Raw genomic sequence first — 25,882 nt, forward strand, 5'->3', positions numbered from 1 at the left:
AACTCCCAAGAAAGTAATCGAACAACCCGAGGACAACGCGAGACATTGCAAGAGGCGAAGGTCGACGAGGAACGTGATCCTATGTCGTCCTTCGATACTGGTGATTTACATCCGGAAGGGTGGATATGTGTGTACTCGGAAAAACACATCTTACAATGAAACTACGTGATTACAATCGTAAATCCATATAGGAATAGAAAAAGAAAATTTTGTTATACAGAAGCTTAATTATTATTTTATCCATCAGGATTACAATTTTAAATATAAGGAATTTACGACTTTATTAAAAGACGATGAGGTTCATGCCATTTAGAAAGATATTAATGTTTTTTTTCTAAACATCAACACACGAGCCACTCTCCAGATGGCTATTGATAATAGCCACGTGGTGCTGTTATATACCTAGAAGACATTACGTAAAACCGTTCCGACAGGTGAAATACGCGCTTTAGAAGCTCAGCTGTGAAATTAAGAAACCTTTTTTCATTCTCATTATTGTTGGAAATAAAAAGAAATTGTGAATAACAAAGTTTAGAAAAAATGTTTACCTTTCTTCAAAATGGATTCGAAAAGTAAATTACTAGAAAATCGTTTCTTGTAACAAAATCGTCAAAATCAAAATCTATTTTTGTATCATTTTAAATAATTTTTTACAATTGTCATCGCAATTACTAAAATAAAATTAATTTTTTTTTACAAAATTTGAATTTACCAGAGTAACACCAAGCCGGCCAGACGACGGGACTCTCGGTGTCCAGCTCCCTCATTCTTTCAGCGACCCTCGGACATCTCCACTCCGTTCGTCTTGCCGTTGCGGTTAAAATGTCCAGGTTGTCAAGTAAAGAAGTACCAGGAAAACGAAGAAAATGTGCTTCGTCGACGTGAGATTACAACTCTTTTTGACCCAAGTGTATATATAAATATATCACCAACCGTGAATCTGAGATTCCTTTTCACAAAGAAATCTGTCGCCTTTGTGCCAGCTCAACTTTCGCACTATCTTTAAGCTTATCACACACTCAGTTAAGAGGTCATGTGACTAAGATAAGTCCGACCCGACTGTGTCAGGAACTGATACCTAACTGATTATTACCAATTGATATTATTTTCATCATATTGTCAGCGGATTTTTTTTCCTCTCTTCTATATATATATATATATATTTAAACACCAATCTTCTTTAAATTGATCAGAATAAGTTCTTTATCAAACTTTTCTACATGAAACAATCTGCTTCCGCCGTGCCGTGGCAAGATACGATAAGCCAAACAGTGTTTGCAAACTCTCCAAACTGATAAGGCACGAAATCGTTCTCATTTAATAGACAATTTGCAGATGGTTACATTTCTAGTCAAATGTTTTCAATCACCTGTTATTTGCAAAACAGAAAAAAAAACGCACTACACTAATATTTCACTAAGAGTTCAAAAAAAAGAAACATTCACAATAGTTAATGTTTGATCGACAAGGCAGGTGTCTTCTTCGCAATGTCACGAGGTAATCACGCGAGACATACGTGCAGTGTCGCGAGCAGGTGCGTCATTTACCTGACAAGGTCAAAAAATCGAGTTCACAGTATAGTCACCTTTGCACTGAAATATTATTAATCACAGTGAAAAAAAAAAAAAAAAAAAATTTTTTTTTTGAACAAAAAAAACTTAAACGCAAAATTGTCAACACTTAAATCACCAAGAGACAGAAACAGAGAATGTTGTACACAGGTTGTGAATTGTACAGGTAACAAGGCAAGCGGAGTGGAACTTAGCTTGGTGCACCTGCCGCGAGAGTCCGCGTCGTAATGGGAGCGGGGCAGCGGGCGACAGGTAGGCAGGCCCTCGACTCGTCAACCTGTGGAGAAGGGGAATCAGTCACATGGCCAGGTTCTCCAGAGAGGAACTTGGAGAAGGTGATATAGAGTGGTAGTAGTGGTTGGTTCCCGCTGTTGATGCTTCTGCTGATGCTAATATGGTATATACGCACAGTAGAAGGAGCGAAGTACTACTTGTTTCTTTTTTTTTTTTATTGTCGAAATCCTCAAAAATCCACAGAAACAATTCTGAATAGTGCCATTTTTATATTCTGATAATTGAGACTTTATTTTTGTAAATCTGAATTAGTAAAACTGAATTTTGCTGTATTTTGCATAACTTTACTGTGTTTTACTGTACTGTACTATGCTGTACTTTATTGTATTTTACTGTACTCTACTTTGCTGTACTTTACTGTACTCAGCTGTACAGTAATGTACTTTATTGTACGCAGTTTTACTTTACTGTACTATGCTGTACTTTGCTGTACTTTATTGTACTTTCCTTTGCAGAGTTTTACTGTACTATAATTTACTGTACTTGACTGTAGTTTGCTGTACTCGGCTTTATTTTCCTTTACAATGTTTTACTGTAATGTACTTTACTGTACGCAGTTTTACTTTACTGTACATTGCTGTACTTTATTGTACTTTCCTTTACAGTGTTTTACTAAACTATAATTTACTGTACTTGACTGTACTTTGCTGTACTCGACTTTATTGTCCTTTACAGTGATTTACTGTAGTGTAATTTACTGTACTTGACAGTACTTTGATGTACTCGGCTTTACTTTCCTTTACAGTGTTCTACTGTACTAGACAGTACTTTGATGTACTCGGCTTTACTTTCCTTTACTGTGTTTTACCGTACTGTACTTTACTGTACTTGACTGTAGTTTGCTGTACTCGGCTTTATTGTCCTTTACAGTGTTTTACTGTAGTGTAATTTACTGTACTTGACAGTACTTTGCTGTACTCGGCTTTACTTTCCTGTACAGTGTTCTACTGTACTGGACAGTACTTTGATGTACTCGACTTTACTTACCTTTACAGTGTTTTACCGTACTGTACTTTACTGCACTTAGCTGTATTTTATTGTACTTTACTTTGCAGTGTTTTACTGTTTTATAATTTACGGTACTTGACTGTACTTTTCTGTACTCGCCTTTACTTTCCTGTACAGTGTTCTACTGTACTGGACAGTACTTTGATGTACTTGGCTTTACTTTCCTTTACAGTGTTCTACTGTACTGGACAGTACTTTGATGTACTTGGCTTTACTTTCCTTTACAGTGTTTTACCGTACTGTACTTAACTGTACTTGACTGTAGTTTGCTGTACTCGGCTTTATTTATCTTTACAGTGTTCTACTGTACTGGACAGTACTTTGATGTACTTGGCTTTACTTTCCTTTACAGTGTTTTACCGTACTGTACTTAACTGTACTTGACTGTAGTTTGCTGTACTCGGCTTTATTTATCTTTACAGTGTTTTACCGTACTGTACTTTATTGTACTCAGCTGTACTTTATTGTACTTTACAGTGTTTTACTGTACTGTACAGTACTGTCGAGTTTCACGTTATTTTTATCGTCAGAAACTTTGAGGTTAGAAATTACACGCATCGCCTGAACTTGCAGCAATATTGTACCCATTTCTACTAAATGATAATACAGTAGCAATGTTGCAGAAATAATAGCAACATTAAGGTACATTAATAACTTTTTCAAATATCTAAAATAACAAAATAGCCCAATGGACAAAAAACCATCTAATATTCCAATGAGTAAAATCATTTTTCAACCTAAATGTCAATAATTTTAAAGGTTATTTCCATTGTCTAAGGGTATTACGCCAAAAACATTTGGCGAACATAAAACACTTTTAAAAACGTTCTTTAACCAAAAATTAACATTATAAAAACCTTATTGGAACACAAAACGTTTTGTGCCAAGCCATTTTTAACGCTGTACGACGTTTTGTATTTCCGATAGTGAACACTAGGAGCGCTACCTTCGTCATAGGTGATAATTTCAGTTTGAAAACTACAAAGAAAAACAAAGGATTAAAAGAGGAAAAATGTTTACTACTTTTAGTATTTTGTTTCACCAAAGCAGTCATAAAAAATAATAATCTCTTAATTATACAGTTGTTCTTTTTCGAACATCAATTTTCAAGTTTATGTTTAGTTCCTAGAGCAAATCATTCGTCATCAATAATAATGTGTATATATATATATTTATATTTATTTCAGAGCAAAAATATGCGAAACTTTTACTTCAGAACCAGTAGTCATTGAAACAAACTTGAAGTAAAAAAAAAAAAAATTATTTAACTCTTTAAAAACGATGGTATAGAGAAACATGCACCTGAGGTGTTGACCATGTAACCATTAGTTGTTTTAATAGCAACATTAGTTCAGTTCTGAGCAGTGTTAAATGATTTTCTTCCACTCTCTCCTAAAGACCGTGCGCTGACTTGTTAAAATTATATTCAAAATCATCTCTTATTTCTCAACACATATATACAACGATCATTTTTGAAGTAGTGTGTGAAATTTGTTTCAAATGGTTTCAATTATTTTACAAATTGTTTCACAATTATTGTCAAATGTCATACAATAAGTGATTCATTATATTTTTATTTCCCTATATGAAAGTGATTTCAAAAGTCAATGGGGGTCATTTAATTCTAAGAATTTTATGAGGAGTTTTATCGAAGGCTTCTTTTCAATTTGATGTTTTTCAATCGATATATCGATATCCTGAGGGTTCATCAGGGTCACTTTATCCTCGAATAAGAAGAAGGAGAAGAAGAAGAAGAAGTCGAGGTAACCGGTGGCGTTCGGTGGATATGTGTTTATTATTTATGAGCAACGCCTCTACCAACCTCTCATATCCAACGAATCGACCAGTTTCTCTGCTTCGCCTACCGGTTGGCAGGGAGAAGAAGAAGCAACTGGGATAAGGTATTACGTCTTCATATTTTTCCTATGCGACCGGTAATTAAAGGTGTATCTCCCTCCCTCCCCCCCCCCCTCTTCTGCATGATTTATTTTCCAACAACGTCATGATAAGATGGGAGTCACTGATAAGCGAATGCCCCCTTTGTATCCTGAAGATTAACCGGACTCGGCATTATTCGACCTCTGCGCCCGCCGGCTACTGCGCATTCAACAACAACATACAACTTTTCTTGTATAGCAACAAACTCGTTTATAGTTGTAAGTCCTTCACAAGGATCTCTTTCTTTTTGCTCTCTTTTGCTTTTTAAATTAATTAAAATATAAACTTTTTCTGCATATATTTATTCTCTATATACCTATGAATAATATTAAAATCTTCGTTGAATATAATAATAATAAATCTTTATTTCATCTGAAAAGTGTTTTTTAAGAACTAATAACTATAATTGCAACATTTCAAAATGAGACAATATTTGTATCTAATTTGTAAAAACCTACTTAATATTCTCTCTAATCTAAATGGAAAAGGTGTTTTTAAAATTTTTTGAATAATTTAGCTTAGAATTTTTTTTTTTATCGTCATGGATAATATATCAAAAAGTTATATCGTCTTTAATAAGTGTGAAAATTTTTTAATTTAACAAAAAAAATTCGAATTTTTATTGAAAATTCAAATTTAGGTATATTTAATTGAGACGTTTGGTTGTAAAAAAAAGAAGCAAGTTCTTTTGCTATCTTTTGCACCTTTATAAGAGACATATCTTCCTTCTTATTTAAACTTAAACGAGAATGCTATACTCTAGCCAATTCTCTCATAAAGGACTCGATTTCATTCGGATTTAAAGTTGTGGCGCGTTCACCTCGTCCGGTTCTTTGATTTACGGTGGTCTTCGGGCTTCGGCGTAATTTGTTGCGCTGTATTTAATTTGCCGAGAGAGAGAGAGAGAGAGAGAGAGAGAGAGAGAGAGAGAGAGAAGGAGAGAGCGCCGGTATCCACGGTAGGCGTAAAACTCGGGAATTTTTATTATGATGCACTTTAATGAGCTCAGAAAAAAAGGACACTACTTGTCACTCGACTGACGTTTATTAGTCGATAGAGGAGACTCGATGTCTTAATCTTCTTACAAAAGGTATATTGCTTTATCTTTCGCCAGCAACCTAATTATTCTGGCACATGTTTAATATATGTCTGTCGTTTAATTAGACCTTGGAAAATTCTGCGCAATAACCATTTTTTTTTCCGTAAAAATGTATTTTTTTGAAACACGGAGATGAATACTAAATCTGTAACTAAAATTTTGTTTGGTTATTACAATATCTGCACTGTTGCACTAACAGCATATTTGTTATTAAAACAAATTTTTAGTTGACCCAACAAATAATCGTTACAATAAATAGTTTGCTACAACAAATTGAGTCGCCGGAAAGTAAAACCACATATAAAATTCTGACTCCCATTGAATTAACATGGTCGTCAGAATTTTATGTGTGGTTTTACTTTCCGGCGACTCAATTTGTTGTAGCAACTAAAAATCTGTTGTAGTATATTGTTAGTGCAACAATACGAATTTATTGTACCAACCAAACGAAATACAGATTTTTTTCAGCAGCAATGAATTTGTAACGCCAGTGCATCATAATTTATGATAAAAAGAATAAAATTTCCTGAATTGGTAAATTAATAATATGGACATCATATATATATAGTTTAGAGTTTCAACTTTGGTCGCGCGTTAATACATCAGAATTTATATTCAATCGCTATTCACTTGAGGCAAAGAGTCATTGATAATATCGGTCGCCGTGCACGAACGAGCAAAGCCGGAACGATCGGTGTTAAGCAGATTTTATATGGTTGACTTTTAACTTCACCAACCGATGCGACTCGTCGTCGCGGCACTTTCGATGAAAGGACACGATACACCGAAATAATAAAAGGAATCCTTTTTTCCTTGTCCCTCTTTCTCTCTCCTCTACTTCAAGTTGAATCAATCGAATTGATTAAAAAAAAAAACCTTCGTTGTTTTAGCGATGTTCATATATCGATATTATATATTTTGAAATATTGCAATTTAAATAATAGTGAAATTAAATTGTAAAAAAAAAAATGCCTATTGAAACAAGAATAACGTATTTCTAAAATTGACGCATAAATAACATTTATAAAGATGTATTTAAGATACATATATAAATCGTAAACTAAAATTCTTGATGGAATTTGAATGTTATGTCTATTTTATGTTGGCTCTATTTTAATATAGTCAAATAATTAAATTTCCTTTAAAAACATACAATTCATTTGTAAAAATGTTTCTACTTCTCAAATTAAAGAAAACGGTTTTGGAAATAAATATAACTTTCGACATTTATGCTTTATATGACTGTGTTAGTCAATAAAAAAAAAAAAGTCCTCTCATTAAAAATTGGGAATAGATATTTAATAAAAGAAATTTTTGACACTTTGGATAAATCTTTGAGATAAGAAAAAAATTTGTCAAATTGACAAAAAAATGAAATTACAAAAGAATAAATTCATATAGCTGTAAAAAGTATAAACAGATAAACTGCTGAAAGGATTTACTACCCAGAACGTTATAAAATATGTTTTAACAGTTTTGTCAATATTTCTTTATATAAGACTATAGAATATCTTCGTCTACAATTACAGTTATACAATTTTTGTTAGAATAAAAAAAAACCCGTTCATTTCAGTGGAAAAAAATATATATTTCTCAATTAATATATATATATATTACTTTTCTCCAACTGTTACGAATTTCTGGAAAATTTTTTGCTATGGAAATAGCAATTTTTTCGAACGAGGAAATACTGATTTTAAAAAAGTCATCAATTTTTTGAGATTTTCCTTCAAAAAAAAAAAAAAAAAGGTTTTTTTTTTTTTTATAATAATCTCATGAGAAATTTCGACCTATCAAAGTTGGAGAGTAAATCGTGTAAGAAACAAAGTGAACACGGTTATACACAAAGTACAATTTCACAATTTTTGCCTCGTAAAATTCAAGCAATGAACGATGTAAAAATGAATAACTGGAGGGGCGTTCACCCGCAGACAAACGCAAGTCTCTGGAACACCTTTAAGAGTTCACGAGAGTCTTTTCTTCACAACCTTTACCAAGCGAACTATGCGCCAATACCTATTTTCTATATGGTATGAGAGAAGCCTTTGATCTTCTTCTTCTTCTTTTTCTTTTTTCCACAACACTTCATATTGTATCGACTCTGTTCTCTTCTCTTCTCTTCTTCTTTTCTACTGTCCACATTGTCCCTTTTCCACCATTAGGGAGAGTTGTTCCGAGTCTCACTCCTTGCGAAGAGGTTCCGCCCGAAGACGCGATTTTTATCTTCCGGGTAGAATAGATTATCTTTTATTTACGAGCAATCTGTGGTATCGGCAAATTGTTTGGGAACGAGGGGCCGCTTATTTAAAAGCCGTAAACTATTCAATAGGCGACGAGAAGTGAAATTCAACGAGGCATGCTTTTTTAAACTATATAATGATGGCGAAGGGGTGGGGGAGGGGAGGGGGTTAGAAAGAGAAAGAGAAAATACGTAAATGGTCATGAACGAGTTTTATTAAATCTAAAATGAAAACTATTAATTATTGAAGAGTAGTTCGTGTTGTAGATCATGTTTAAAATGCATTTCCTCATATACTAATTAGCTGCACTTGTGCGGGTAATTTTGCGAGGTGTCGGGAGAAACGAGCCACGCGCGATTCCTATATATACAAGCCTTACACTCATCGTTAGGCTCATCTTTTTACATTTTTTTAAGGTCAGGATCTTTATTCCATTATATCGATGTTCGTTCATAACATGATTTTCTGATTTTTCGATTTATTTTTCTAAACTATTCACTAATCTGCAATTATTTCCAAAAAAAAGATTTCTATTACACTAATAATAAAAAATAGATTTTCACTCTGTTTATAAAAAACACACCCTTTTGGAATTGATTAGGGAATTAATATTATGCCACGTGAAGTTAATAACCCAGGTGGAAAAGATCCCGGTAGTGACTACCGGTCATTTTTCCGGGACTTCCGGTAGGCACTACCGGTCATTTTTCCGGGACTACCGGTAGTCACTACCGGTAATTCTTCCGGTACTACCGGTAGTCACTATTGGTAATTTTTCCTAGATTACCGGTTGCCACTACCGGTAGGCACTACCGGTAATTTTTCCAGGACTACTGGTAGTCACTACCGGTAATTCTTCCGGTACTACCGGTAGTCACTACCGGTAATTTTTTCGTTACTACCGGTAGTCACTATCGGTAATTTTTCATAGATTACCGGTTGCCACTACCGGTAGGCACTACCGGTAATTTTTCCAGGACTACTGGTAGTCACTACCGGTAATTTTTTCGTTACTACCGGTAGTCATTATCGGTAATTTTTCCTAGATTATCGGTAGCCTGTAGGCACTACCGGTAATTTTTCCAGGACTACCGGTAGCCACTACCGGTAATTTTTCCGGGACTACCGGTAACTCTTCCGGTACTACCGGTAGTCACTACTGTCAATTTTTTCGTTTCTACCGGTAGCCACTACCGGTAATTTTTCCGGGAGATACAATCAAAATTTGTTATTTGATAATAAATTTTAATTGTAATTCACGGAAAAATTACCGGTAGTGGCTACCGGTAGAAACGAAAAAATTGACAGTAGTGACTACCGGTAGTACCGGAAGAGTTACCGGTAGTCCCGGAAAAATTACCGGTAGTGGCTACCGGTAGTCCTGGAAAAATTACCGGTAGTGCCTACAGGCTACCGATAATCTAGGAAAAATTACCGATAATGACTACCGGTAGTAACGAAAAAATTACCGGTAGTGACTACCAGTAGTCCTGGAAAAATTACCGGTAGTGCCTACCGGTAGTGGCAACCGGTAATCTAGGAAAAATTACCAATAGTGAATATCGGTAGTAAAGAAAAAATTACCGGTATTGACTACCGGTAGTACCGGAAAAATTACCGGTAGTGCCTACCGGTAGTGGCAACCGGTAATCTAGGAAAAATTACCAATAGTTACTACCGGTAGTACCGGAAAAACTACCGGTAGTACCGGAAGAATTACCGGTAGTGACTACAGGTAGTCTAGGAAATATTACCGGTAGTCACTACCGGGAACTTTTCCACCTGGGTCAAGAACTAAATCCAACATAGTTGATTTTCAACTTCGAAAAATTTTACTTTCCAACTCGTATATTGGAAAATTTTTTTTTTTTTCCCAAAATTATTTAAACTGAAGAGTACAAATGGAAAAACTAATCGACAGCCTTTGGATTAGGTCTCCAGAGTTGTTATTCTTCAAGTATGAAATTTTTATGAGCTCAATGAACCATGAATAGCAGAAATTAAATAGCTCTTAACCACAAAACGAACGGATCGTTATGTTCGAGGAAGTTGTTTGGAAAACTCAAGCATTGTATACCAATAATAAAGGAAAGCGACTACCTACTAAGAAGGTTATTATCGTTCTTATAACAAGAAGCTCCATTTTTTTTAACTTCCTTTTGTGATAAAAATTCCTCTTTTTCCTCCCTCTCTCTCTCTCTTCTAAATTCATCCTTTAAATAGAAAATTTTTCAACACATTTTTTCTCAAATGATTTCCAAATTTCACAAAAATGGTTCGCAGTTTTTTTTTTTATATATAAAATGGGCTTCACCCATTGCCTTTCCCAATAATACGAAAAATAAAACTATAGAAGGAACAGGAAGACGGCGACGGTTCAGTCAGAAGGGGAAGGGGGGGGGGTGGAAGGGAGAGCTCAAAGAGCATAGCCGGAGGAAGATTAAGAGCGCAGAGTTCCAGTGAGAGCATCGACTATCATGATTAGATCTCTATCTCAACCGTATTGTTCTGAATAAAATCAGCAATCGACCTCGCGCACACAAGACTATATATACACGCTCTATACGCAGGAATTGCTAATTTTTCATTTAACTTTATCGACAATATTTTTTATTAGACGTAAGCAACATAATTGAAAAAAATTTACACATACCAAAGAGAGAGTTGACATACAAGTAGAACATCCGGTTGTTTATTAAAAAACATAATCAAATTAAAAAAAATGTTTTAGTCAAATTAAAATTCGATAAAGAATTCTTATATATAGTTATCAAAAATATTTTAATTATGTAAAATTAAAATCAGTTCATTTTTGGATTTAATAAAAACAAAGATTGGGTTAAATTTTAAGTGCAGATTAAACGAACAAGCTAAAATTTACGTCTGCGCAGCACAATTGGAAAGATTCCCCGGAAAGTGCCCCCCCTGGAGGTTCTATCAGAATTCCGCCGGAACTTTCAACGTAATTCCGTTGGAATTCCATCGGAGTTCCAAAGAATTTCCGATGGGATTCCGCCGGAGTTCCGACGGAATTAGGACTCTAAAAATTCTATCAGAATTCCGCCGGAACTTCCAACGTAATTCCGTCGGAATTCCATCGGAGTTCCAAAGAATTTCCGACGGAATTAGGACTCTAAAAATTTTGAAAAAAATTTAATCGGAATCCAATCGAAAATTCTTTGGAACTCCGATGAAATTCCGACGGAATTACGTTGGAAGTTCCGGGGGAATTCTGATAGAACCTCCAGGGGGCACGTTTTTGTCCTTTTCTAACGCACTCGTTGCCATGACGACCGCATCATTTGTAAAAGTTAATTCTTTTTATTATCAAACCACAAACCTACACTCAGAAAAAAGATATCTTTGAACCAAATGTACAATTTTTTTATATTTACCCAATTTTTTGGTTAGTTCAAACAAAATTTGTTTAATTCAAATAAATATTTATTTGATGCAAATAACTGTTTGGTTTATTTTAATAAATTTTTTTAAATAAAGAAAAAATTTGTTTGAGCTAAATAAACGTTTGGTTCGTGCAACCAAATGTTTGGTATTAACTATGTATATCAATGCATTTATTTTTGTTGATTTAACCAAAATTTGGTTGCTTCAAACGAATTTTTTTCTAAGTGTATTTTGTCTCCTTTATTCGTGAAGGGTTTTTAGATTACGAAAAATTATACACATTCATTATTATCATGTTTTTGAGAGAATAATATAATTGATAACTTCCGGTCAAGCAGTAAGAAACAGAAGGTGTCAGAAGCAATACAGTAACGATCAACTGTAGAATATAAAGAAAGGGAAGCGATAGAAAAGAAAAGAAGGAAAAAAAAAAGAAAAGCAAAAAAAAAAACAAAGGATGCTCGGAGAAAAGAAGACAACGACGAAAAGGACGATAATGATGAAGAGGGAGAAGAAGAAGAAGAAGAAGTAGAAGAGGAGCAATAAGAGAGAAGCTGCCTCGGGGGCCGGGCGGGGTTTATCCCGGTCGACCTCACCTCCTTCCAGCATCTCTTCAATACCCCCCTTCACCATCAGTTCTTTTGCGTGGTTCTTGCAGGGAATGAAGTGCGCCTTTGGCAATATATATATAGCAACCTCATACATGCGTGCTCTCTTATATTGGGTGTAACCAGGGGCGTCGCTATAGTACCAATTGTAAAAATTCTCAATTTATTTTCATAGTTCAAAATACCTAGAAAATAGAATTTTTACCCCAAAATCGATATAAAAATTAAAGCCTAGATCGAGCGTTTCATTCCCTACTAGGGTCCTACTGGGGGTAAAAAAAAAATGTAAAAATTACTATATTTTGAATAAAAAACTATTTTTTTGAATCTTGAATGAAGTTGAGATTTTTTTTTTCTTTCCATAAAGAAAAGAGTGAGTGATTACGATATACAGAAGATTAATAATAAGAACTGGTTCGTGCTCTGATAAACACGCGGTGATAAGCATTTATGGCCAACAAAGTCAAAGGGTTCGATAGTGGCCTTTTTCCCCCGCTTATCTTGTGCCATTAACATGAATGAAAGCATTGAATCCTTAACGGTTTGAGAGTTCGGATCGAGTGAGCGCGCGGCTTATCGTTCAACTCACCAGGCAGCCTTATATTCTGCCTCCTTCTTGAATTTTGCACAATCCGGATACAAATTATTCAGGCATTGCAATTCCATCCTGTTTAGTCTAAAGAAGTGAATTTCGAGATTTTTATCATTAAAAAAAAAAATATATATATTCAACAATCTTTCCTAGTACCTAATAATTGAAATTTATTTTTGAACCTCGTAGAGAAGATGCTCAATGAGATTGGCAGACTAATTTTTTTTTTTTATCCAGCTTGAGTGAAAGACATCGACGTGGATTGAACAACAAGGTCAGATGCTGTTCCGCGACGAATGCGTCGACATTTTGTTTGGGGGAAAAAAAAAAAAAAACCCCCCGACGTTAACCAGACATCTCGATAGCTTTTATTCAGCGCAGAGCTAATCAGAGAGCAGCGCGTTGGCGGCTGTAGCAGGTTCTTTCAAGGCAAAAAATCGATGAATGAAACTTCGCGGGAACTAACGTATTACGCGCGCAAGACGTCCTGCCAACTTTCCAAGTTTCACGTGACCTACCACGCGAGATACTTAAGCTTCGTTCATAACTTCTATATATATTCACAAAATATATCGAAAAATATCTTCTTTTTCAAAAAAAAAAGGAAAAAACGTTAATCGATAATGATACATTTCCGGTCAAGTATAAACCTACATGATGGTAGCAGCGACTCTCTCGGCAATAATTCTGGGGGATCGGAAAGTATAAGAATCATCCTGTGGCCCGTGACGACCCAATGTTTGCTCTTGTTGCAAGAAGAAGTGGAGAAAAGAAGAAGAAGAAGAAGAAGAAAAAGAGAGTCAAAAGAAGAAAAAGCAAACCAAAAGGAGATTGCGATCCAACGCCTAGCTATCAGGGCCGTAGACTTTGATCAGCAAAGAATTTATATATATACCTACGTCTATATGTCCCTTCAAAAATAACTGATATTAAATAATTTTTTAACAAAAAATATTTAATTAGTTTTAGAAATCAAAAAATTATATTAAAAAATCACCTCGAAAATCATTTTCCCTATTAGAGAAACATGTTTCATAAAGATTGTATTCTCCTCAAAATAATTAGTAAAAATTATAATCCGACAGTTTTAATTATTTAGTTTAAAGCCTACGTCCCTGGGTGAGCCTCTAAGGGAGCCAGTATCCCCCTTGGTAGTAGTAGCGGTTTACTCATCATTGTAATTACTTCGCAAGGATGTTTCATTATATTGGATTATTATCGAGCGCTCGATATCTACCACCTATCCAATAAGTATAGTCTTAAGGTCCATACAAACTCTCAAGTGCGCACCCAAACACACATTCTACTTTCTTCACATATATATATATATATATATATATATATATATATATATATATATATATATATATATATACGAACGAAGCAAAAACCATGTTACGATAGTATTTATTTAATCTAATACCAATCCAAAATCCACATACCCTTTGAAGTTATCTCCGAAGCTGCTGGTCTCTAAAATAAACCGGTTTCGCTGATACGGTTTGATGATCATCGCGCGTCACCGCATATAATGTTAATTCAGAAAACTTGTATACTAAAAAAAAATTATCATTGATTCAAGAAAATCATTTATCAATTAATTTTCTTAATTCAAGAATTTTTACTTGGATCAAAACAAAATTTAGGGTTTTTTTTTTAATTCAATACTATTTTTTTCTCGAGACTTATTTTTGTTGCAGTTTAAAATAAGCCAAACAATATGAAACGTGGCGCCACCTACGAGGCACAATTTTGTTGCACTTCAAAATGAGTACAGATTACTAATTTTTGAGCTTTTGAAAATTTTGTCAACTGTCGTCCTACAGTAGAAATTTCCCTATTTGTTCTAGTAACTGGTACCATAATAACTGGTACCATAGTAACTGGTACCATAGTAACTCGTACCACAGTAACTAAATGGCACCAAAGTAACTGGTACCAAAGTAACTTGTACCAAAGTAATTGGTACCGAAGTAACTGCTACCATAGTAACTGGTACCGAAGTAACTGGTACCGAAGTAACTGGTACCATAATAACTGGTACCATAGTAACTGGTAACATGGTAACTAGTACCACAGTAAGTAAATGGCACCAAAGTAACTGGTACCAAAGTAACTTGTACCGAAGTAATTGGTACCGAAGTAACTGCTACCATAGTAACTGGTACCATAATAACTTGTACCATAGTAACTAGTACCATAGTAACTGGTACCATAATAACTGGTACCATAGTAACTGGTACCACAGTAACTAAATGGCACCAAAGTAACTGGTACCAAAGTAACTGGTACCGAAGTAACTGGTTCCATAATAACTTGTACCATAGTAACTAGTACCAAAGTAACTGGTAGCAAAGTAACTGGTACCGGAGTAGCTAAATGGCATCAATGTAACTGTTACCATAGTAACTGGTACCATAGTAATTGGTACCATAATAACTGGTACCATAGTAACTGGTACCATAGTAACTGGTACCATAGTAACCGGGAACATAGTAACTGGTACCAAAGTTACTGATACCAAAGTTACTTGTACCGAAGTAACTAGTACCGAAGTAACTGGTACCATAGTAACTGGTACTATAGTAACTGGTACTATAGTAACTGGTACTATAGTAACTGGTACTATAGTAACTGGTACTACAGTAACTGGTACCACAGTAACTAAATGGCACCAACGTAACTGGTACCATAGTAATTGGTACGAAAGTAACAGGTACCATGGTAGCAGTTACCATATCAACCGTTTCCATGACAACCTTTGCTATGGTAACCGTTTCCATATAGCAAACGTATAACCATAGTATAACTGGTTCTAGAGCAAAAAGACTACAAAAAAATTTTCTATGACAGAATTTAAATTTTTTTTGTCCCTAACCATAATGAAAATAAATAAAGTAAAATTTCCTATAGACGTAAAAATTTAACAAGATCCAAACAAAAAATCATGTTTTATTATTATTTGATCCTAATCGCAGTGTTAAATGGAAAATATAAAAATTAAAACACAAGAGCCATCATTTAAATTATTATTTAAAAAAAAAAAAAAATCGCACACGTATGATTTTCAAACCAGGAAACTTGCGCACTCATGAAATTTATGATTTCCAAAAAAAAGTACCCAGTCTCCATTTCTACAGACCATTTAATATCGCGTACATTTATTATACGATAGAATCGAGCTTATCTCTAGAACGGATCAGAAAGTTTTCTCAATGAATGTTTCTTCTATCAACGAACACAACGCGCGGGCACCGCCTTTGAGCCGCGATTCGCAGCACCTCAGGGTCAAACATCAAGACCTATATGTATAGGAGGGGCTCCAAGAGATTGCTCTTTGCAGATCGTAAAGCGCTTTAATTTTTTTCTCCTTTTTTTTATGAATCATGGGTGAAGATCTCTTTGAAAGTCAAAAAAAAAAAAAACAAAATCGAACCTGATTTTAGTCATTTTATAATCATTTATTATAAAAAATGATATTTAAAAATTGAGAAACAATTTGTGAAATTAATTCGATCTTTTTGAGCTCTAAATATGAATGTATATACGCGTGGTTCAAATATAATAAACATAATCGCGGTAGCTCGATGAGGCCTTGGCCGTCTCCCTTCGGTCGTGCTTGACACGCCCACAGCTACCATCGGTGAAAGAGAAAATGCTGCAGCAGCAATCAACGGTTTTACACCTGAGCTCCTCAGCGAGTCGTGCCACGTAGGTGGAAATTTTGCTCTCTTTCTATCGCGAACATTCCACTTTGGTACTCTCTAAACGTTATATATACATCTAACACTCAATGTTTCGAACTTGAGGCAACCTTCATTTAAGAGCTTTCGATCTGTGTTCCCCATTCTAAAAAATTTCCTCATCAGTATTTTATTTTCTATTTCCCTTTCAATTATCTGAATTAGTGTAAATGTTACTTATATCAAAATCAGTTGCTAAATTCCAGCTATTCGAATCAGTCAAAATATTTAACAACATTAACTATAAAGAAACGGTTACCATAGCAACGGTTGTCATGGAAACGGTTGATATGGTAACTGCTACCATGGCAACGGTTACTATGGAAACGGTTAGTTTAGTAACGGTTGCTATGGCACCTGTTACTAACGTTCCAGTTACAATGGTACCAGTTACTTAGGTGCCATTCAGTTACTATGGTACCAGTTAATATGGTACCAGTTACTTAGGTGCCATTCAGTTACTATGGTACCAGTTAATATGGTACCAGTTACTATGGTACCAATTACTTAGGTGCCATTCAGTTACTGTGCTACCAGTTATTATGGTACCTGTTACTACGGTACAAGTTACTATGGTACCAGTTACGTTGGTGCCATTTAGTTACTGTGGTACCAGTTACTTCGATACCAGTTCCTATGGTACCAGTTATTACGGTACCAGTTACGTTGATGCCATTTAGCTACTCCGGTACCAGTTACTTTGCTAACAGTTACTTCGGTACCAGTTACTATGGTACCAGTTACGTTGGTGCCATTTAGTTACTGTGGTACCAGTTATTATGGTACCTGTTACTACGGTACAAGTTACTATGGTACCAGTTATTATGGTACCAGTTACGTTGGTGCCATTTAGTTACTGTGGTAACAGTTACTTCGATACCAGTTCCTATGGTACCAGTTATTATGGTACCAGTTACGTTGATGCCATTTAGCTACTCTGGTACCAGTTACTTTGGTACCAGTTACGTTGGTGCCATTTAGTTACTGTGGTACCAGTTAATATGGTATCAGTTATTATGGTACCAGTTACTTCGGTACCAGTTACTATGGTACCAGTTACTATGGTACCAGTTATTATGGTACCAGTTATTATGGTACCAGTTATTATGGTACCAGTTATTATGGTATTAGTTACTATGGTACCAGTTACGTTAGTGCCATTTAGTTACTGTGGTACCAGTTCCTATGGTACCAGTTATTATGGTACCAGTTACTTCGGTACCAGTTACGTTGATACCATTTAGCTACTCCGGTACCAGTTACTTTGGTACTAATTACTATGTTACAAGTTATTATGGTACCAGTTATTTCGGTACCAGTTACTATGGTACCAGTTATTATGGTACCAGTTACTTCGGTACCAGTTACGTTGATACCATTTAGCTACTCCGGTACCAGTTACTTTGGTACTAATTACTATGTTACAAGTTATTATGGTACCAGTTATTTCGGTACCAGTTACTATGGTACCAGTTATTATGGTACCAGTTACTTCGGTACCAGTTATTATGGTACCAGTTACTTCGGTACCAGTTATTATGGTACCAGTTACTTCGATACCAGTTACTATGGTACCAGTTACGTTGATGCCATTTAATTACTGTGGTATCAGTTACTATGGTATTAGTTATTATGGTACCTGTTACTATGGTAACAGTTACGTTGATGCCATTCAGTTATTATGGTACCTGTTACGTTGGTGCCATTTAGTTACTGTGGTACCACTTACTATGGGACCAGTTATTATGGTACCAGTTTTGATTTATCATACTGATAAATACCAATAATTTTTTTGTATAAAAAACATTTTTCTATAAATTCCACTATATAAAAATTCAAACAACAAAAAAAAATCTTGATATAAACAATAAATTCTAAAAAGAAAAAGAAATTAATTACTTTTAAACATGTTTTTCTAGCGTGAAAGAGAAATTTATCCGCACCCCTGAAGAAGAAAAGGGTTGCAAGTGATACGACAGTGTCTGAGCATGTTCCATTTGCATAAACACGCACTCACTGATTACTGAACTAGATTATAACGCGTAGCTTTATTATTTCTACCAGAATTTAAAGCTTTTCACAATTAAATAATTTTTATACTTTCTTCTCCAATTTATATTTAAAATTTCTTAAAACTTTTACAAAAAAAAGAAAAACAGTTTTTATTTTTTTTTGAAAACGAAAATTATATATATACCTATACGTTTTCCAATTAAGATTGGGAAAATTATGTGTTCTGAATATGAGAACATATATATATAGGTTCATTTGCGGAACTCATGAGTTTCGAATACGCGACTTTACAATTTACAATAATTATGCACCGAGTGCACTCTCGTGGTACGTGTAAACGGAAATTCGCAGTGTGTGGCGGCTTTACTTGCGCGCTTATAAAACGCCACCGCGACCAATGTTATTGCCGGACAAAGGACCCAATTCCATTACTGGTTTCCCATTCTCTCTTATATTCCTTCTTTTTTTTTATTTTTGTTTAAAATTTCCTTTCGACAAGGAATAATCAAAAATTGCAGTAGGACTCTCATTATATATCTTTTTGATATATTTATAAATAGAATAAAAAAAAAAAATTTTCTAACCGCAAAAACATTCTACTATTTATACTATACAGTGAAAATAAAATTTATTTAATTCAAATAATCGATTGCTTAACTAGATAATATTTAATAAATATTAATAATAATAAATTAATTAATAAAAGAATAAATATTTATTTGAACCAATAATTTCAGTATTTGAAACAATAATTTCTGCATTTGAAACAAATACCAAATACTATTTAATTGACTCATTATTTAATATAAATATTTCTTTATAATAATAACTGATGCGATTATTTGAATCAAATAAATTTTTTTTCAGTCTAATATTTATATTTTACAATTGAAAAATTTTTAATTCACTCACCAAAAAGATATGAAAACGAAAGATCCTGATCAGCGAATAATCCATTCTTCTGCTCCGTGTCTGAAATTCAAAAAAAAAAAAAAAAATGAAAAATTAGAAAATAATATATTTTTTCGTCTAAAATAAATTACAATAAAAAAATTCATTTTCTTGTTTCAAAATCTCAGTATAAAATTGGTTTCATGGTATAAACTTAAATTTACATTATGTAGATTGACAGTGTGTATGTGTTTGTGTCTTGGGGGTCCATCGCGACGAATTAACGAATCTTTTGAGGATTCTCTTTTGAGACGATTCAAGACGCGCGGTGGTCATATATACGTAAAGGCAACTGGCACCCACCCACGAAGTAATCTATTTAACATGCAAGCCTTGAATTCAGACTATTTATCCTGACGAGTTTGCATCTACTTATATAAACGTGGCTTCTCGATTAGAATTATACACAAAGTATATATATATAAAAAAGAAAGGATTCAGTCTCTTTTTGGTTTTCTTTTCCCTAAAAAAAAAAAAAAACCACAAGAATATTTTGCAAAAAAATTAATTTTGAAAAATTAAATTCATTAACATAACTTCAAACCAAAAAAAATTACTACAGGGAAAAAAATTTACAACAGCGATAAGTTTCACTAAAACAGCGAAAGTTTTCGTTATTCTAAAGAAACATATCGCTGTTACAGATAAAAAATTTTTTTCTCAAAAAAAAATTAATTTTATCTTTTTAATGATTTGTATAAAATAATTCAAAATAAATTATTTTGTGCAAAATTTTATTTTTATAAAAAATTTTACAAAAATTTTGTGTAAAAATGAAATTTTTGATGAAATTTTAAAAATAAGTGTGTATATATATGTATAGAATTATTTTGAATTGAGGTATATATGTTTTTTCTTTGTTGGCAAGAAGGAGCACGCGTTGTGGGCGGACCACTAAGACGTGGTGGAGGTTGAGGAGGAGGCAACCGCGCGCTTGATAGGGGCCACCTTGTTACAAGTTACAAGTTACAGATTCTTATTCACTTGTATTCATTAAACCATAATTAAATGTCGGCAACCGTTTAATTATTTTTTTTTTTTTTTTTTTTAACGTATAAAACTATGTTTTTTCTTATACACACCAACCAGGATTTACAATTTATCCATAAATATACTTGTTTGGAATAAATTATAGTTAACGCTCAGAGTATAGAATGAAAAAAACAGTCACTTAAAACAAGTGCAATGTGTCAATATATAGCCAAATTTAATTAAAAATATAATTTAGTAAAATTTAATTAAAATTTATCCCTTTTTTAAAAAAAAGAATAAAACTATTTTTAATAAAATCGAATTTTTAAATCACAGAGAAATAGAATTTCTAAGCGAACGAATTTTTATTTGTCCGAAATTGATAAAAAGTTTTCGGCGCGATATTTAAAATTCACCAATCAACTTTTTTTCTTGAAAATTTCTAATTGGACAATATTTTAAAAATCGCGCCAAAATCTTTATGCTGAGTCTTTATTCGGTCGTTTGCAATTTCGGACAAATTTCGGCGTTTCAAAAATTTTAAGTAAAAATTCGTTTACAAAGAAATTCAATAAAATTCTAATTTTTTAAAATTCGTCTGAGAAATAAGTATATAAAAAATTTTTAAATAGAACGGCAAAAACTTTCATTTGTTTTAGTGAAATATTTCTCTGTTTCAATAAAACTTATCTCGCTAGCAAAGATTTTTTCTGTGTTTAAAAAAAATTTTTTTTTAATTAAAATTCTAACGCAATGATTTTTATAGGATAATCATACGATTTTTTTGGGGGGAAAAAAGGAAGTGGAGGAAGTAAATCAAAATTTTTTTCCGCCAGGTAATTCACCATCAGTCTTTTAATTTTCTCGTGAATTCTTTCTTAATTCAAATGAAAAAATTCATGCCTTCACAGTACATATATCAGTGGAATTCTTAATCATGTGAAACTAATTTTTGATTTACACATCTCATTTTATATACATACTTGACCTAGGTATAAACGACCTGCGCTAAATTCTATTGGCAAAAAGAGGAAATAAATAACAAATAGAAAATTTTATATTGAATTTCCAATGCACAAATTTTTCAACTTGCCCTTTTTTCCTATATCAAAATTTTAATCAACAAATATAGTTGATTGTAACGCATTTAAAAATTTACATTTTTTTTGGAAAAAAAAAATACTCTTAACCCCCGTTGGAAAAAAAAAAAAAATATTTCTCCATCTTATATCTGATCAAAAATCGTGAGTAGTATTTTAAAAAATGTCAGAAATAAATATTGTTGGAGAAAAGCGTGCTCGTGAATATATCTCAGGTAGAATGTACAAAATGTCAACTAAGAAGCTAGCATAAAGGGTGTATAAGTGATATAGAATGGCTATTGTTCCTGTGAACTCAGAAGGATGAAGTTTTATGTCATGCATTGTCTTTATCTCAGTACGTAAAGTGTATAATCTATTGTTGTTGAGTGACATTTAGATATATATAATTATTACTCTTCCATAAGTATATGAATCAATTTGTAATTTTTATATATATGTGTGTTTTAAATCAACCAATAAGGACCAAAAAGTAGTAATATATAATATATAAAACTCCCGAGATAAATATATAATAGAAAAGTTGAAAAAAAAAAAAAATTACACAAGACGCTGATATAATAATAATACAAGGACGTGCACATAAATTAACTTATACATACATAAACCATACATGACTTGCGCCAGAAGAATGAACAAAGCCTGTCACTAAACCACGTGTGAAGAACATTTTTCACACTTCACTTGACTTGCATGTCACACAACCAACAACAATAACAATACTTTGCGAAGGTCAATTTTTCATAGTTGACTAGGTCAATTTTCAAGTCTTTTAATTATATTTTTAATATTTAAAATATTTTTTAATTATTTTTTTTTTTTATAAATTAATTGGAATTTTAGAAATATTCTTTCTTTGTAAAAAGAAAATTTTTTTTATTTTTATCGTAAGCGCATCGTTCTTGCCGTTAAACTCAAACCGGTGGCAAACCAAGTACAAGTATAGTCAGGTCGAGTTCTAGATAGAGAGGGGTAGGGGGCCAAGTGAAGCTGGAAGGAGTAGGTCAAGGGTCAGGGTCAGCTATGACCCGTGACCTCCGACCCTCACTGAAGCCCCCCCTCGACCTCTGACCAAACCACGTTTGCTATGCTCTTTCTCTCTATCGTCTTTTAAGCCGCGAGAGTCTTTTCTTCAATTCTATTTTCAAAAAAAAAAAAAAATTTTTTTTCTTTTAACTTTCATTATTTCTAATAAATAAAATAAAATAAAAATTTAGAAATATGCGTGAATAAAAAGTTAATTAATATAAATTAAAAAATAATATACATAATAATATAATAAAACAGGAAAAAAATTTTTTTTTTACCTCGAACAGCGAAATGTTTTATTAAAACAACGAAAGTTTTTTTTTTTTGCTATTCTAGAGAAACATATTGCTGTTCCAGATATAGATTTTTTTTTCGTGTATTATAATATATTTGTCTATATTATCAAAAGATTTCGTCACTTATGTTTTTGACGTAAAAATGATGTGAATGACGTGAAAATAGACATTTGGCTAAAGCCACGTCTTTTCACGGCGTGAAAATAGATGTTTGGCTAAAGTCACGTCTTATTTGGCTAAAGACGCGTCTTTTTGAGGTGTGGAAATAGACGTTTGATTGAAGTCACGCCATTGTACAACGTGAAAATAGACAATCGGTTAAAGTCACGCCATTTTACGGCGTGAAAATAGACGTTTGGTTAAAATCACGTCTTATTTGGTTAAAGCCGCGTCTTTTCACGCAGTAAAGATAGATATTTGGCTAAAGTCACGTCTGTTTGTGCCGTGAAAGTAGACAATCAGCTAAAGTCACGTCTTATTAGGCTAAAGTCACGTCTGTTTGTGCCGTGAAAGTAGACAATCAGCTAAAATCACGTCTTATTTGGCTAAAGTCACGTCTGTTTGTGCCGTAAAAATAGACAATCACCTAAAGTCACGTCTTATTTGGCTAAATCACGTCATTTTACAGCGTGAAAATAGATTCAAACATAACCTCAAAATTCAAAAACATAGGTAAAGAAACCGTTGAGTTTGAGGTTATGTCCATTAAAGTTGGAAAATAACAAGGGTTGGCGCGCCACAATAATATAATAATTAAATTATGTTATATATATATATATATAAATATTTTATTATTTTTATTTATATATATTATTTCTTTAATTATTTATGTAATTATTATATATAGATACAGAAAAAAAAATATTATTCACAATTCCGTTATACTAGTTGTACATTAATGTCAACTATATATAAATATGTGGTATTTCAAAACAATTGTTTAAATTCTGACACATGAACTTTTTGTCACGAAACATTTTTGCTGCGATCAAAGATCAGGGCCAAGTGTATATATGCGTGTATAACACATACGTGAAAGTGCTGAGCCACTTAATATGAATGTGTGTATGTGTGCGCGCCAAGAAGACCTGAGACCTTTGAACTGTGACCCCCTCACATCGGGATCAGTAAAGACGACTATGGTTATTTGAACCGCAAAAATTTAAGTAAACCAAAATTTATTTCAATTTATATATTTTGTCTAAAAAAAAAAAAAAAAAAAAAAAAATTTCTTCAAAAGAAAATTTTCAAATAAATTTATAGATTATATTTTCAATGTTGGATTATTAATTGTGTTTTATTGGTTTCTATTTGCGGCTATTCCTTTTTTTTTTTTTTTTTTTTTTTTCCTTTTTCCTTAACTGTTTCTGTGTCCTAACGACTGTGAAATTTTTACGACGAAAACGAAAGGCGGTACGCGTACTATACGGGAGAGCAAAATTCATGATGGTTTTTTGCCATAGGCCTCAGGTCGCAAAATATGGGGAATAAATTAGTTCGAATTCCGTAATAAATTCTCTCTGTCGAAAGATATACCAAAAGGTATTTCTGGTAGGGAGGCTTTTACGTAAGATAACGCATTAAACAAATTCTGACCCTTAATTGCCTTGTCCAATGTTTGACATATGATTTATACGATTTACTGTTTAGCGACCTACTTTTTGCTGCAGAATCATATATAATGCAAAATCAACTCATTTTTTGGGTAAATGAAAAAATTTATTTAGAATCGATATCATCAATTACATATTTCATAATTTTTACTGTATTGACACAATTATTTTTGATTTTATATGTTAAAAATTTTTCGGTAGCTGAAGTAAATTAAAAGGAGATAGTTTTGATAAATATACTATAAGGATAAATTTACAGTATGTTTGTATATATATCTATAGAGTATATATGGATTTGTTTGGAAGTTAAAAGCGCCGACAAGGAGTTAATCATCTAAGAAACTTGGGAGAGACTACCGACTCTGTAAATTGATGATTTCTAATTAAAACTTCACGGTACAATTAATGGTGCGCGCCCTTTTAATTGCGATAATCAATATAAGCGTTATTCGTTTGGGTCTTATAGTATCACCGTGTATGAATGTTTCGTGCTACTGTACATAATCTTCGATATGAGTTATTAATATCACAAAACTTAACATAAGAGAAAATATTTCTCAATTGGAATTTAAAAATAAAAAAATTTTCTTTAATACAAAAATTAAATTTTTTTTTGTCAGAGGAATTTATTATAAATACATGGCGAAAAATTGCTAAAAAAAATTCTCTACATTTAGTTACTGATGTTGCAACTAATTTGTTACAGATTTTCTGTACCAAATAATCTTCTTTCGCAGATTGTAGTTAAAAGAATATATAAATTATTAGTGAAAAAATGTCTCGTTTTCTGTTATAAAGGGTTAACGAACGGACTTTTAATAATACATATAAAATGCAGAGAATCGAAGAAACGAAACGATCAGAAAAAATAGGGAAGGGCGTGCGCTTTTACGAAGTGCGTTGACATAGAAGAATTTAGGAGCGACGGCATAAGCAAAGGTCCAGTTTGTGAGAGCGGATAGGGTCCTTTGAAGTCTAAAAACAATGGCATTGTCTCTTCAGTCTAGCGAGAGTAGCCTCAGTCCTCTTCGGAGGACTCTCCGATTCTCTCTTGATCCCTCCACCTCTCTTTTAACTCTTCGACTTCTGTTTACCGCGACTACTGTTCCGCTGTTACTGCTACTGTTTTGTGCTGCTGTTGCTGCTACTGTTTCGAATGCTATATACACACCAACAGAAGAGAGAGAGAGAGAGAGAGAGAAGAATTATATCCTTTTTTTTAAAACATACGAAGAAATTCGGTGGATTCGCCGGATCGGTAAGGGCCGTCACTCTGCCAATTTACATTTTCCGTAAAGGCCGGTACGAACAAAGTCCATTTCGCCAACTTTGTAGACCCTAGAATTCTATTTCATTTAGATTGAAGGACAACGTCTTCGTTTTCAAGGATCATTCTCTTTTGTTCTTTAG

General features: G+C 33.3%; 1 protein-coding gene and 1 long non-coding RNA gene across 11 annotated transcripts in view; one reads left to right on the plus strand and one right to left on the minus strand.

Moving 5' to 3' along the window:
• Positions 1–25,882, minus strand: part of LOC127276577 (uncharacterized) — a 124,263-nt gene that overhangs the window by 68,169 nt on the left and 30,212 nt on the right. For 8 of the 10 annotated variants that reach the window (XM_051297110.1, XM_051297109.1, XM_051297114.1 and 5 more), the window contains one exon: positions 19,424–19,483. In XM_051297110.1, coding sequence (XP_051153067.1) covers positions 19,424–19,483 — 60 coding nt within the window. Of the gene's footprint in view, positions 1–712; positions 1,785–19,423; positions 19,484–22,136; positions 22,441–25,882 lie in introns of those variants that run through there. The other 2 variants (XM_051297117.1, XM_051297119.1) reach the window with 2 other exon arrangements.
• LOC127276585 (uncharacterized) overlaps positions 1,765–25,882 on the plus strand; it is a 37,394-nt gene continuing 13,276 nt past the window's right edge. Inside the window, exon 1 of the long non-coding RNA XR_007842222.1 lies at positions 1,765–1,906. This is a non-coding gene — a long non-coding RNA (uncharacterized LOC127276585). The remainder of the gene's footprint in view (positions 1,907–25,882) is intronic.

This window comes from Leptopilina boulardi, unplaced genomic scaffold (assembly GCF_019393585.1).
Source record: "Leptopilina boulardi isolate dan_hultmark-lab unplaced genomic scaffold, ZJU_Lbou_2.1 LbouV2_150, whole genome shotgun sequence".
Lineage (NCBI taxonomy): Eukaryota > Metazoa > Arthropoda > Insecta > Hymenoptera > Figitidae > Leptopilina > Leptopilina boulardi.